The sequence below is a fragment of the Boleophthalmus pectinirostris genome, unplaced genomic scaffold (assembly GCF_026225935.1).
Source record: "Boleophthalmus pectinirostris isolate CB_2022bp ecotype Guang Dong unplaced genomic scaffold, ASM2622593v1 HiC_scaffold_6, whole genome shotgun sequence".
Taxonomy (NCBI): domain Eukaryota; kingdom Metazoa; phylum Chordata; class Actinopteri; order Gobiiformes; family Gobiidae; genus Boleophthalmus; species Boleophthalmus pectinirostris.
The window spans coordinates 38,073,085-38,088,389 of record NW_026571447.1 but is presented as its reverse complement, the minus strand read 5'-3'; the positions used below and the strand labels follow the sequence as shown (position 1 = coordinate 38,088,389).

Genomic DNA, 15,305 nt, shown 5'->3' with positions numbered 1-15,305 from the left:
GCAGAGCCGCTCCTTTCTCCTGCGGTCACCTTCGAGCCCATCCTGACAGTGAGTCCTGTTTTAGTCCTAGTTCAGTTCTGGTTTAGTCCTCCTCTTCAGTCCTGGAATCAGTCTGAGGTTAGTCCTGTTATAGTCCTGGTTTAGTCCTGGTTCAGCTCTGGTTTAGTCCTGGTTTAGACCTTGTTTAGTCCTGGTTCAGTCCATATACGGCTCAAAAGTTCAGCTTTTTCGCAGTTATTTTGGTGAGAGTAACTTAAAGTAATGCAATAGTAATGTAATGCCTTAGATTTTAAATGCAGTAATATTGTAATGTAACGAATTACTTTGAAATTACAGTAATAAGTAATAAATAACGCATTACAGTTTTAAAGTAACTTGCCCAACAGTGCATATGTGAAGCCAGGGTTACAGAGCACACTGTACTTCAAATTTTGGGGTTCTATATTTCTCCTTCTCTTCACTAGTTCAGAAACAGAACCAACCGGCGTTATTACAGCGTTATCACTAAAATAACTGTACACAAAGCATCCACACAGAATGACAGTGGCACCTCTGAAAGAGGATAAAAAATAAACACATTTCAATATTATTTCACAGAACACAAACAATAAACAGTATCTCATTGTATAGCCATTTTCTTACCGATATGGTCGAGTATGAACTTTTGTGGCCTAAACAAATCTTTCTCCAGCAAAACATAGAACCCTTCTGATGATTTCTCAACTGCAAGTGAGCGAGACTGTCGTCACCTTTCAACGTTTGCGTAAAGCCATACAGCACCCAACAACAAAAAATGTACAGGATTTACATTACAATATAAAATTTTTCACAGGTACCCCATTTTTCAACTGGTTACATATGCCATGAGTTTTCTGATCCTGCCCCTTTGGGATCAAAGTAGGTTGGATAAGGCCCCTGGACCAAAATGAGTTTGTCACCCCTCCCCTGATTTAAACTGTTAGCAGTGATTGTTCCTCTTCAGTACCTGCTACACTAGTCACAGTCCAACTGTACATTCAAGCTTTGTGACGAGGTCTATAATTCCCTCTTGGATTACAAAAATAGCGTTTCTCATTTAATTTGCAATAACATCCATCAATAAAACCTGTCACAGTTTCCCTAAAGATTCTATAGAAAACCTGAATGATCAGATTTGCCTGTAACATATATGCGCATAAAGAATAAGCATAAAGTAATCACAGACTTTTGAGAAATGCAGTGGTACTAGTATATTATAAAGTTTGAGGAGGAGCCACTGTAATGAGCATTTTAGGAGTTTAACATCCTGACCAGTGGGGGCAGTAATGCACTGACCCTGTCTACTCTGCTGCACACAAAGCAGGAAGCAGACCGCCGAGCTTCGTGTGCGGTTAGTTCGGAGCTAAAGCTAAAAACATTTTGTTAAAATGTCCAAAAGCCAAACACTGAGAGCTTTGGTGAATGAGCGGCTGACTGCGGCTGCTGAAGAGATCTTTGCGCTGTTTGAAAGAACGATAGCGGAGTATGAAGAGGAAGTGTGTCGCTCCAAAGAGGAGAACCAGAGGAAACAAGAGCAACTGGACTCGATACTGAGCCCGAGAGTCGTGCTGCTCAGGACGGGTGTTCAGATCCCCTCAAAGAGTCCTGGCCCCGGTCTGAACCAGGACTCTCCACAGACTCCACGGATTAAAGAGGAGCCAGACCCAAGGATCAAACAGGAGGAGCACACGCTCCTAGTTCAGGTGGGATTTATTTATGTCTAGTATGAAGTTGGGTAAAACAAACCAACAAAGGTTGGAGGGGCGCAACTTCTATATTAATATTTCATGTCATATATTTATTAATCAGAACCATGTACAGTTACAGTAAACTTGAAAACAAATATTTGTACCACCAAACTGTAATAGCTCGTTTACATCTCTTGTCCTTGAGAGGTCGAAATGATCTGTAAACACTTTTCTGAGCTTCCATGTGGATGCTGTAGAGCCCCCAAATGTCGTCACAGACCAAATATGACCTTTTTGGCCCCTTCTTTGGACCCTTAGTTCCCCATGTGGGCACAGTTAGACTTGATGTCTTCTGGTCACAGCGCTCCCTTCATCTGGAGGCTGTGCATTTGTTATCACACTGAGATTGATAAATGTATAACAACATATCTAAAAAACCTCAGCCAAGAAACACATTACACAAACATTTAGCACATTTCTGATTGAAATCAAGAAATATTCTGAATATGGTTTTCAAGTGGGTCAAAATATGAATATTATTTTGTATCAATCTCCCCCACCCCAGGTCTCAGTGTGCGTCCCAGATGTTGTTGATGATGATGATGATGATAATGAGTCAGTTCTGTGTGTCGTTGGAGATGGTTCGTGTTTTCAGAGATCAGACATGTGCAGGTTTAGCGCAGCTCCTTATTGAACACTCATTTCACTCACTTTATTTATGTTGGTCACTTTATTTATTTTGGCTACTGTTGTGATGAAAAAACTGAAAATGTCTTTTGGAAGCATGTGTACTTAACTGTTGTAGTAACCGGGATACTGCGTTTACATGCACTATGACGAAACCGGGATACTCAAAAAACTTTTTCGATCAATACTTTTCAAGTTACAGCTCATTTAGTGAGGGAGGTATGTGTCAGTTTACGGGCCCAAAATCACATAATTTTTGTCTTGGCTGTTTTCACTGGTCGATATCTCCGTAAGTATCACACATAGAGGGCTGAAATTTTGTAGGCTTGTACTCCTCTACTCTGTGTTCAAATAACATCTATCGAAAGTTTGGTATCTCAACTCATTGTCATTTTATATGAACTTAAAATGAAAAAAAAAAAAAAAAAAAAAAAAATTCATTTCCATAGCTTACCATTTTTAGCCCCTTTTTTAAACTCTACTTGTAGGTGTAGTAGACCCTTAATTTTTTTTTAGAATCAAGATATGTATTAGGACTTAAAAAAAAAAAAAATCACCAAATATTGAAAATTTGAAGTAGATTATGTGTGAGGGTCCTGTTAAAAACAAGAAAATGTAAGATGGTCCGATTTTCACATGTAATTTATGGCATGTGGGTAGTGATATTTATTTATTTTTTGAATAATTTTAGTATGAAAGACCAAAAAAAGACTTTTAATATGGTACCAAAGATATGTATTTTATGAAGCTCCTTCAATTTTTAAATAAAGGTATTTTTTTGAGAACCATTTCATTGATCCATATTTTAAAATAACTGTAAATAACATCACTATTCACCAAAGCAAGTTGTGGTTTATAAACATTTATTGACCAAGTTAATCAGGCAGCATTCAAATAGGAAATATGCAAATTAGTGTGGTCTTCTCTAAACAAAACATTTACAAATCAATATGCAAACAACATTCACAATATTCACAGCATGAACAATTTACATCATTCCTCTTTCTGTTGAGAAAGTCGTCTGTTTTATCAAACAGAAATGTCTTCTGTTTGTATCTTGGTCATTGCTTCTTTCTTTGCTGAAAGAAACTCTGTGGTTCTTTGAGAGAAGTCAAATCCAAAATTTTGACTGTGTCCAACTTGTATCCATAATCTTATATCCATTACCATGACAATGGTACTTCACCATTGTGATAATAATATTTCTAACAAACCTCAGCCAAGAAAATGAAAGAAACATTTAGCACATTTCTGACTTGAAATCAAGAAATATTCTGTAATATTAATATTATTTTGTGTCTATCTTCCCCACTCCAGGTCTCAATGGGCGTCCCAGAGTCCAGTGCTGTCTGTGTGAAGACAGAAGAGTCCTCACTGCTTCATCAAAGACAAACTGAGCTCAGAGAGGAAACACAGGGAGAGGACATCAGCACAGAGACACATTTACATTCAGAGACTGAGGAAGACACAGAGTGCTTCTCTGACACTGACAGTGATATAGACTGGAGAGCTCCATTCAGTTGTTCAACTGCACAGATGGAGACAGACGCTGATGGAGACCACGACAACCAAGTCCAGACCAGTGCCAATGTGAACAATGGAGACATGTCAGTAACAGCCAAAAGAGCTGAGAAACCATTCAGCTGTTCAACCTGTGAGAAGAGATTTATCTGTAAAAGTTATTTAGATGCACATCTGAGAACGCACACAGGTGAACGGCCTTACAGCTGTCCATCATGTGAGAAGTCATTTGCCCGAAAGGGTAATTTAAAAGCACATCTGAAAACTCACACTGGTGAAAGACCTTACAGCTGTTCAATATGTGGGAAGGCATTTACGCAAAAGTATACTTTAAGTGTACATCTGAGAACTCACACAGGTGAAAAACCTTACAGCTGTTCAGTGTGTGAGAAGTCATTTGCTCAAAAGTGTTCTTTAAATGAACATCTGAAAAAGCACACAGGATATAGATCTTACAGCTGTTCCATCTGTAAAAAAAACTTTATTGATGATTGGAACTTGAAAAGACACATGAGAATTCACAGCACAGAGTGTGACTGAAGTTTTTTGGTTGTGTTCATGAGACGTTTTAAAGAGCCCAGAGTTGTGTATTGGAGTCTGCTACTGATGACTCAAATGCAGATGTTTGGAGCTGTTGTCTGTGGTTAAAGCTCCTGTACCTGATGTTGAACCATAACAGAGAAACAACTCTGAGAGAGTCACAGGCAGCTGCTTCTGCACTTTTACAACACACTGCATGGTGTAAAGGCCCTTCTCCTGAACTCCTCAAAATTCAAAACACAAAATCACTCAACACTAATTAAAAATAAATGAGAATGAGTCCCTTTTTTCTGCAGGTTAAAATTTTACTGTTTTGATGATGGTGTTTTCATTGTAATTTCAGTTATGAAACAAGTAAATGTGATATATTGGGATAATATCTTTGTATAGCACTTTCTTTATAATCCTAGATTTGTCTTTTAGATGCACATAGACCTTTCACCTGTGTGTTATTCTTTCAGCTGCTGAACAGATTTTTATTTATATGGTCTTTATTTTCGTCTGTTTGGCCTTTAAAAAACAAATAAAAAAAACAACAAAAAACAAAGAAACAACTTTGACCCAAAATATCAATGAATTTTACAGACCCATGAAGTGAAAAATCCTAAAATAATTAAAGCTATTAAAGAAAAGACTTTACTCAATATGTCTCTTTTATATTGTTCTTTTCACATACAAATTGTTGGTTAATTCTTCCAGTGTCTTTTTGCACATTTAAGGTTTTGAGTGGGATTGGTGACATGTAGCTGTTTTACGTCTGTGATGTCTTTGAACTATTAATATTAGATTTTTGTTAATGGGAAAAAAAATGAATGGAAATGTTACTTTCAGAAGCAGAGCGGGCGGTCACTGTTGAGCTCCACACAACTCATGTAACATCAGTGAAATAGTCTAAATTGTCTACTCTAAATAAATGAGAAGGTTTAACTGCACTTTGATGGAAGGAGCACAGATACATGTGTGATGACATTCTGTCGGCACTGACTGCTCTGGAGATGTTACAGACACAGCGTGTTTCTCCAATACAAGATTGTGATTGGTTCTTTTAGGCTGTGATCATCTCTTTGTTGCACATATGACCTTGGTTCACAGGGAACTTGAGTGAGTCTGAAGATCGTGCACTCTGCATCTAAGACAAAGGCAAACAGACTAGTTCATGTGTGGAGTACGTTTACATTTCTTGTACATGGCATAAAAAATAAGCATGAAGTGATCACAGACTTTTGACAAATGCAGTGGTACTAGTATACTATAAAGTTTGAGGAGGAGCCACTGTGATGAGCAATTTAGGAGTTTAACATCCTGACCAGTGGGGGCAGTAATGCACTGACCGTGTCTACTCTGCTGCACACAAAGCAGGAAGCAGACCGCCGAGCTTCGTGTGCGGTTAGCTCGGAGCTAAAGCTAAAAACAGTTTGTTAACATGTCCAAAAGCCAAACACTGAGAGCTTTGGTGAATGAGCGGCTGACTGCGGCTGCTGAAGAGATCTTTGCGCTGTTTGAAAGAACGATAGCGGAGTATGAGGAGGAAGTGTGTCGCTCCAAAGAGGAGAACCAGAGGAAACAGGAGCTCCTGGACTCGATACTGAGCCCCTCAAAGAGTCCTGGCCCCGGTCTGAACCAGGACCCTTCACACACTCCACGGATTAAAGAGGAGCCACAGGAGCCACAGGAGCTGAGCGTCAAACAGTACAGGATAGTACAGGTGAGATTTATTTATGTCTAGGATGAAGTTGGATAAAACAGACCAACAATGGTTGGAGGGGCGCAGCTTCTGTATTAATATTTCATGTCATGTATTTATTTATCAGGACCATGTACAGTTACATTAATCATGAAACCAGAATGAAACAAATGTCTGTCTCTGGTCCGTGAGGGACTTTACAATAGACCTCAATATTCAGTCTTTGATCCAAGATGGCGTCACTACGGATGCCCTGGAGTTTTGGTTTACATTTTTGTTCTGTTCAGGAGACTTTGATTTTGAGAACAAGCTTTAATGCCAGTCTCTTTTAGTCTGAATGTTACATGCGGTACAACATGTCCCGCTCACCGTACGTACATCTGTAATGATACTACGGCTGCCTGTGTGTAATAACATCACATACTCTTTTAAAAAAAGTTTTATTTTCACTGTTATTGTTGTTACATTACCGCATTTCCCCCAATGTACCCTTTTAAATAGAGTCACCAGATTTTCAAAATCAAAGACTGGGACACCCACAGTTTGTGTTGATTGGTAATAATAAAATTGTGAATCGAGTGTGTAATTAAGGAAAATTGTTCTGCACTCAGGCCATTCATGAGTAACTTGTGTCTGTATTGACACATTTTCTTTGTGTTTTGGTCATTTTAAAACTTTTCTGTATTTTACCAAACCAAATGAGAATGTATGCCTCTGTTTACTGTTGGCATCAAACTGTTTAAAAAGATGGACACTGAGGATATTTCTTAAATAAAATTGGGACAAATCAATGGTTTTGTATAAATCCACTGGGACAGGGGACACGGGGCTCAAATCTGGGACTATCTCAGGAAACAGGGACGTCTGGTCACTCTTCTTTTAAATAAAGTGCAAACTTTTTTTTTCAAACCTTCCAACAAATAAAGTGTGTTGCAAATTTAGCTTTTATCTCAAAACCTTATTCACAGAAACTGTCTCAGACTTCTCTTGACTGTAAGCACAGTAATAGTCACATTCCTCTTTGTATGTAGCAGGTAGTTTTACTGCTCTACCACATCTGCTTTTGTGTGGGAGTGCATCAGGGTTCACATGAACAGTCTGTGAATCATGTGCATCAACGGGTTGATCAGGTGAATCAGTTTGAAAAATCTCTGAATTGCTTCTTTGTATTTGAGAGTCCATTTCCAGATTAAACCTAGTTTCCGTAGAGCCGATGTGGGGCGGTACGGTACAGACCCTGAGTGTTTCCACTACATAAAGCAATACGTGCTGCCCACTTTTATGAGTCCAAAGCGGACCGCTGAAGGTACGACCTTCCAAAAGGTTCTGACCCTATTGGGACTCAGGGGAGAAACACACACAGTCACAATCACTGGAGAACCAGCTGCACGCCCAAAGTGACGCACGGTGGCTGAGTGGCTAGCACTCATGCCTCACAGCAAGAAGGTTCCGGGTTCGATCCCTGGGTCACCCGGGGCTTTCTGTGGATGGGTTTCCTCCGGGCACTCCGGTTTCCCCCATCAACCCAAAACATGCTACAGGTCTCCATGAACAGTTGAGTGTCAAGGTCAGTTAAATACAATCAATCAATGAATCTGTCCAGGGACTACAGGTGGAAATTAGCACTGATGCTACAACCTGATGTACAATGCATCTCTCCTGTTAAGGTAAAATGCAAAAATTGTGTGCTGTCCCTGTCTCAAATAAAAACAAAACAAAAACACGTGAATAATGTGAACTAATTGTTTTTTAACAACAGCACAGATGCACTGTGCACATCTCCAGTGTCTCAAAGTCAAAGTGTTATTCATAATAATAAATCCACATCCAGTCACAGTCTGCATTGTCCGTGTAAAGTGTAAACAGAAAATATGAGCCAAACTCCACCAAAAATCCTCCTCGTTTGTGCATAAAGATGAAGCCAAATGAGTCCACGTGAAGTTCTCCTCGTGGATGAAGTGATTGTGATTGATTGGTCATGGAGATCCCTTTATCTGGAGCTTGTGCATTTGTTATCATCCTGAGATACATGTGTAACAATATTTCTAAAAAACTACAACTGAGAAAATGCAGATTTCTGATTGAAATGATGAAATATTCTGATGATTGTTTTCAGGAGAGTCCTAATATTAATATCAATACTATGTTTTTGTCTTTATTCTCCACCCCAGGTCTCAGTGGGCGTCCCAGAGTCCAGTGCTGTCTGTGTGAGGACAGAAGAGTCCTCGCTGCTTCAACAAAGACAAACTGAGCTCAGAGTTGAAACACAGGGAGAGGACATCAGCGCAGAGACACATTTATACTCAGAGACTGAGGGAGACACAGAGTACTCCTGTGACATGGGCAGTGATGAAGACTGGAGAGTTCCACCCAGGTGTTCAGCTGCACAGATGGAGACAGACGCTGATGGAGACCACAACAACCAAGTCCAGAAAGGACAAAGGCTGAGGGCTTTAGTGAATGAGATCTTTGCGCTGTTTGAAAGCACGATAGCGGAGTATGAGGAGGAAGTGTGTCACTCCAAAGAGGAGAACCAGAGGAAACAGGAGCTCCTGGAATCGACGCTGAGCCCCTCAAAGAGTCCTGGCCCCGGTCTGAACCAGGACCCTCCACAGACTCCACAGATTAAAGAAGAGCCAGAGGAGCTGAGCATCAAACAAGAGGAAGACGCACTCCTAGTACAGGTGGGATTTATTTACACTATTGTCTCGGGTGAAATTTACTAAAATGGACCACAGAAGGTCTCATTTTCATCTCCAGTCCTTGGGAGGGACTGAACATCAGACTCACTATTCACATTCTCACAAATTTAGCATCATCATCATGTTTGTAATACATCTCATGGAGGAATCGCTCAAAGGTCTGCAACCTTTAACAACAAAAGAGCCACACTGGCCTGATTCAAACTAAATTTAAGTCCTAAAGCACTGCAACTATTTGATCCACAAAATTAAGTGACAAACTTAATTTATTTTCATTAAAAAAGACACAGGCCAACGGTTTGTTGTTAATAGTATGAATTAAAAACAAATATTTTACACTCAGTCCTGTCCTTTAGTCTGACAGCAGGTGATGGCATCAGCGGCACAAGGAGTGTGCTGATTTTTAGGTTTATAGTAGTTAGGGGTGGCACGGTTCACAAAATTTGGTTCATATTGCGATTTAAGGTCGCGGTTTTCGGTTTGGTACGGTTCTTGTTGTCATTTTTTCTTTTTAATATTTAATGACCAGAAATATACTTCATCATATGCTATGTTAGCTCAATTATCCACAATTTAGGACACAGCATTAAAAAAGTTATAAAATTATAGTTAGCAAAGTAATCATGCACAAACTGAATTTGACTTGACTTTAAAACCCTCTCGAGGCAGATGTTGCAGATTTGCAACAGCTAAATTCCAATTACCTAATTTCTCCACATCCATATTTTATGAGCCTTTTTTACTCAGGAGTACCACTGCAGGACTTAGTTGTGCATTAGCAACAAACAGTTTCCCAATTGCTCACCAGATGGCAGCGCTGTCTCTCTTCCAACATGTCTGCCTGCTTGGTTTCACTGAAACGGATTTTCTAGGCATCAAGTTCATGTGAGTATCACTACCAGCCTCCATTAATTTGAAACCAAAACTGCATAAGATAAATCATGAATATATATAGATGTTGCAGATTTGACCAATGGATGCCACGTGCTTTATCTACTAGTTTGCCCATATTTTGAGGAACAGTTTATTCTAGGGTTATTTTCCTATCACTATTGTTTACTTATTACTTTGAGGTGTCATTGAGGGTATATCCTATGGAAAATGAAATAATTTGGAGTGAAGTTACAAACTATCAGAAGCAGATTTGAAAAAAGTAATGGCATATATGATGTCCATTTGACTGCAGTGAGGAAAACTGATGTAGCCTAAATTCCATGGCACATATAATAGTATAGATCTTTGTTTGACTGAGCTTTTTTTTGGCAAACTATCTTACAGAATACTTTCTTTGCAGGATTTGCAGTGCGTTATGGCAGGCCAACGAAGAATTTCAGTCAGGGAAGCCATTGAGATGGTTTGCCTTCCACATGGGGCTTTATCTGACACAGAATCCATTTCAGACGATGAAATTGGCGATCCAGTATACGAGTCTGACCTTGATGATGATGAGCCACTGGCAGCAATAGCAAGAGCTATTTCCAACCACCTTGATGTTGAAATTCATAATGTACATGCAGACAGTGACACTGAGCTCCTAGATGACGATGAACCTCAGCCAGGCCCAGCTCCAGTAAACAAAGAGTTTTCTTGGAGTCAGAGGAAACCCCCAGCAGCTGACATAGACTCTTCATTCCAAGGACCTGCGTTCTCACCTCCACCAGATGAAATACCAAGTCCAAAGTGGTATTTTGATCAGTTCATGGACAAATCCGTGTTCGAATATATTTCTCACCAATCTAACCTGTATGCATTTATGAATGGGACAGAACTGAAAACAACCCCATCTGAAATGGAGCAATTCATTGGTTTACACATCTTGATGACCGTAGTGCGTATGCCATCGTACCGCCTGTACTGGCAGACGGCAACACGCTACGACCCAATTGCAACAGTCATGGGACGTAAGCGATTTGATCATCTGCGAACGTACATCCACATGAATGACAATACCAATGTGAAGCAAAAGGGTGAGCCTGGATACGATCCATTGTTCAAGGTGCGACCAGTACTTGAGAAAGTCCGTGCCAACTGTTTGAAAGTTGAACCGGAAGAAAACCACTCCATTCGTGAGCAGATGATCCCCTTCAAAGGAAAGATTGGAATAAAACGGTATATCAAGAACAAGCCGAAAAAATGTGGAATCAAGGTCTTTACTCGTGCAGGTGTCACTGGACTAGTCTATGACTTTGAAATATACACTGGAAAAGGGACTGTGACCAATGAGCGTGGACTTGGTGTTGCCGGTGAAGTTGTGCTTCGTCTCGTATCAGAAGTTCCAAAAGGACTAAACTACAAGTGCTACTTTGACAACTGGTTTACTTCCCCTGAACTCATTGTGGAACTGAAGAAAATGGGAATTCTAACAGTTGCTAGTATCAATCATAACCGTCTCTGTGGATGTACCCTCAAAAGTGACAAGGAACTGTCAAAGGCTGGGCGTGGTGCGTATGAAGTGAAATACGAAATGACAAGTGGGATGGTCATTGTGAAGTGGTATGATAACAAGGCAGTGTTACTGGTGTCATCCTTCATTGGCCCTGATCCTGTTGATAGATGCAGAAGGTGGTCGAAAGAGAAGAAGGAATATGTGGTAGTGGACCGACCACACATTGTCAAGGTGTACAACAACAACATGGGAGGAGCAGACTTGGCAGACATGTTTGCAGCTCTCTATCGCATTGACATCCGTCCACGTCGTTGGTATCTGCGCATTTTGTTCTACTTGATTGACCTATCACTGGTCAATGGCTGGCTCCTCTACCGCCGTCATCTCACCCAGAAGCAGGAGAAGAAGTATATGCCGTTTCTTGACTTCCGTGCTCAAGTTGCAGATGCCCTCATCAAGGTTGGAAAACAGGCTGACTTGAACTGCAGGAAAAGAGGACGATCGTCATTCGAAGATGCTCCAGAACTCTATCAAGATGCCCCACCTCCACCTCCCCTTCAGAGAATCATTGCGCCATGGGATGTCGTCAGACTAGACAGATTCGATCATTTTCCCATCCATGCTGATAAACGTGGGCGATGCAGACTGTGCAAGAACGGCTACACGCAAACGGCCTGCCTGAAGTGCAAAGTACTTTTATGCTTTACAAAGGAAAAAAATTGTTTCTTGGAGTACCACACGAAAAAGTGATCTATACCAAGTTGTTTTTTATTGTTGTTCCTCCACTGTAAAGCACTTTGAAACATTGTTTTGAAAAGTGGTGTACAAATAAAGTTAGTGTGCATGTCATATTCAGTCTTGTTACGTGTGTTCTATCAAAAATTACTACAATCAATCAATTTAAATCACAAAAAATGTATTTCCTTTCCAATACAATTCTAATACAGAGCTCTGGGTCAAATCGCTGCCCCTAACGGCCTACATCTACACAGGATTTAAATCATCTGATCTGAACGCCTGTGTTTCTCTCAACCCAGAGATATGAAGCAACAGTATGAATATGCAAATAATATGTTGAGCAGGTTCTCGCCTTGGATCCTCCTTCAAACGTCTCTGCATTTCTTCTCTGAAAGGAGATGACCCCTACTAGACCATCGTAAATCACCACTGTTTAGATAACGCCAGCCTCGGATGTCTCCACAAAGGATGGTCTCTGGTCTCTGCAAAGGAATTTCCTTAAAAGCACATATGTTTCACACAGTAGTACCTTTAAACATATATAAGATTTCAGTGTTTAAGCATGAACTCGATGTGTAACTTCATTAAACAATATTCAAACAAATATTTAAATTCAGTGTTTGATATGCACATGTGATCCACTCAAGAAACTTCACCACTTGATTCCGCCTTCAGTCTTCAGCATTAATTTACCACACTGGGCCAATGTTGCAGATCTGCAACATCCCACAACGCATTGTATGTGAAGGTCTCTCTCAAAAAAAAAAATGTCAGGATTGTACATCACTACCCCATATGATAATTTTCCCCAAATATCAGATTTTTTCCTGTTACTAAAACTTAATTTGAGCTGCACATTATTATTGGACATAGGCAGCTGTTGTGCTTCGGTGAAAAAATTTTACCACCTTCCTAAGGACTTCCTTCACCCCGGACACTTCCTCCAACTCCTCCAGGGGGACCCAAAGGCGTTCCCAGGCCAGCCCAGAGACATAGTCCCTCCAGAGTGTCCTGGGTCTTCTGGGTCTTCCTCGGACCCTCCTTCCAGTGGGATATACCCGGAACAGCTCCCGAGGGAGGTGCCCAGGAGGCATCAGAACAGATTCCCTCCCATCAGCTGCTCCTCTTCATGTGGATGTGTTGTAGTCTGAAGGCTGTATCTAATAATACTGTTTTTTTCCACCACATTTATCACTCTGTGCTCGTGCATGGAGACAATCTGCTGCACATCTCCCCATGTTAATGTTCATTTCTGGCCTCCTGCAAACATTAAAATGCATTTACACAAAGACATAAGAATCTTTTCTTCACCACACAAATACACATTTCCATCACACAGGTTACAGATCTGTAGTTCAAAAGGTTATACAGTAGTCAGACAGATGGTACAGTACAGATTCTGATACCACAGTGATAATAATACTTTCTTTTATATTTCCATGCAACTTTATATCTGTAATCGATCAGTGGTCCAGGCAGGTTCCATATTGGTCCATGGGCTCATACTAGACTAGTCTAGACACAGGCAGCGGAGAAACGCTTCTCCTTCTTCCTCACTCTAAACTAAATTATGGATGAAGGCCCAAATATCCCTTTGTGAACGTGTGGAAAACACTGCATGTTCCATTCTGCCCGTGGGGGAGTTAGAGGCGTGTTTATTTGATTATATTATTTTGTGACTAAACTTCAGCACAGATCTGGAGGCTCTGCATTTGTTTTCAAACTGAGATTGATAAATGTATAACAATATTTCTAACAAACATCAACCAAGAAAATGACAAACATTTCTATCTGAAATCAAGAAACATTTTGATTCAGGAGAGTCCAAATATTAATATTATTTTGTCAATTTCCCCCACCCCAGGTCTCAATGGGCGTCCCAGAGTCCAGTGCTGTTTGTGTGAAGACAGAAGAGTCCTCACTGCTTCAACAAAGACAAACTGAGCTCAGAGAGGAAACACAGGGAGAGGACATCAGTGCAGAGACACATTTACACTCAGAGACTGAGGGAGACACAGAGCACTCCTCTGACACTGATGATGAAGACTGGAGAGCTCCAATCAGCTGTTCAGCTGCACAGATGGAGACAGACGCTGATGGAGACCACGACAAGGTTAGAGCCAGACGCTCCACTGCACAAAACTCAGGTCTATCCCCCAAATACAAGTCTGTACCAGAGACCGATGCCACTGTGAACAATGCAGACATGTCAGGAGCAGCCGAAGGAGCCGAGGGCAAGAAACTCCAGTGCTCTGTGTGTCAAAAGAATTTTGGGACTAGGCGGAATTTACAAAGACATATTAGAATTCACACAGGAAAGAAATCATTCAGCTGTTCAACCTGTGCGAAAACATTTAACCGAAAGGCTAATCTAGATACACATGAAAAGATACACACAAAGAAACCATTCAGCTGTTCAACATGCAAGAGATCATTTACAACAAAAGATAATCTAGCTCAACATATAAAGATACACCTGGGTGAAAGACCCTACAGCTGTTTAATGTGTGAGAAGACATTTTCTCAAAAATGTGATCTAAATAAACATGTGAGAGTACACACAGGAGAACGACCTTACAGCTGTTCAACATGTGAGAGGACATTTTCCAGCAAAAGTATTCTTGATGTACATGAGAGAACACACACAGGTGAAAGACCGTTCAGGTGTTCAATGTGTGACAAGACATTTTCCAGCAAAGGTATTCTGGATGTACATGAAAGAACACACACAGGGGAAAGACCCTACAGGTGTTCGACATGTGAAAAGTCATTTTCTCATAGGAGTAATCTTGTTAAACACGAGAGAACGCATACAGGTGAAAGACCTTACAGCTGTTCATTGTGTGACAAGACTTTTTCTGATAATAGCAGTTTAATTAAACATGTGAGGACGCACACAGGTGAGAGACCTTACAGCTGTTCAATATGTGAGAAGACGTTTTCTGATAACAGTTATTTTATTAAACATGTGAGAACGCACACAGGTGAAAGACCTTACAGCTGTTCATCATGTGACAAGACATTTTATGATCATAGTAGTCTCGTTAAACATATGAGGACACACACAGGTGAGAGACCTTACAGCTGCTCCATCTGTAATAAAGGATTTACACGTAAATATCATTTGAATATGCACATGAGAATTCACAGCACAGAGTGTGACTGAGGCTTTTTGTTTGTGCTCATGAGATGTTGTGTTGGAGTCTGCTGCTGACAACTCAAATACAGATGTTTGGAGCTGTCGTCTGTGGTTAAAGCTCCTGTACCTGTTCCTGATGTTGAACCATAACAGAGAAACAACTCTGAGAGAGAGTCATAGGCAGCTGCTTCTGCACTTTTAC

At 40.5% G+C, this 15,305-nt stretch overlaps 2 protein-coding genes across 2 annotated transcripts; both read left to right on the top strand.

Moving 5' to 3' along the window:
* The first annotated feature begins 1,338 nt into the window (after positions 1-1,338).
* On the top strand, positions 1,339-5,098 carry LOC129411919 (zinc finger protein 180-like). Its single transcript, XM_055164322.1, has 2 exons — positions 1,339-1,721; positions 3,711-5,098. The coding sequence occupies exons 1-2, from the start codon at positions 1,407-1,409 to the stop codon at positions 4,452-4,454; spliced, it is 1,059 nt and encodes a 352-aa protein (XP_055020297.1). The 5' UTR covers positions 1,339-1,406; the 3' UTR covers positions 4,455-5,098.
* Positions 5,099-5,782: 684 nt separating this feature from the next.
* Positions 5,783-12,075, top strand: LOC129411917 (piggyBac transposable element-derived protein 2-like). Its single transcript, XM_055164319.1, has 3 exons — positions 5,783-6,159; positions 8,310-8,822; positions 10,135-12,075. The coding sequence occupies exons 1-3, from the start codon at positions 5,878-5,880 to the stop codon at positions 11,974-11,976; spliced, it is 2,637 nt and encodes an 878-aa protein (XP_055020294.1). The 5' UTR covers positions 5,783-5,877; the 3' UTR covers positions 11,977-12,075.
* The last annotated feature ends 3,230 nt before the right edge of the window (positions 12,076-15,305 follow it).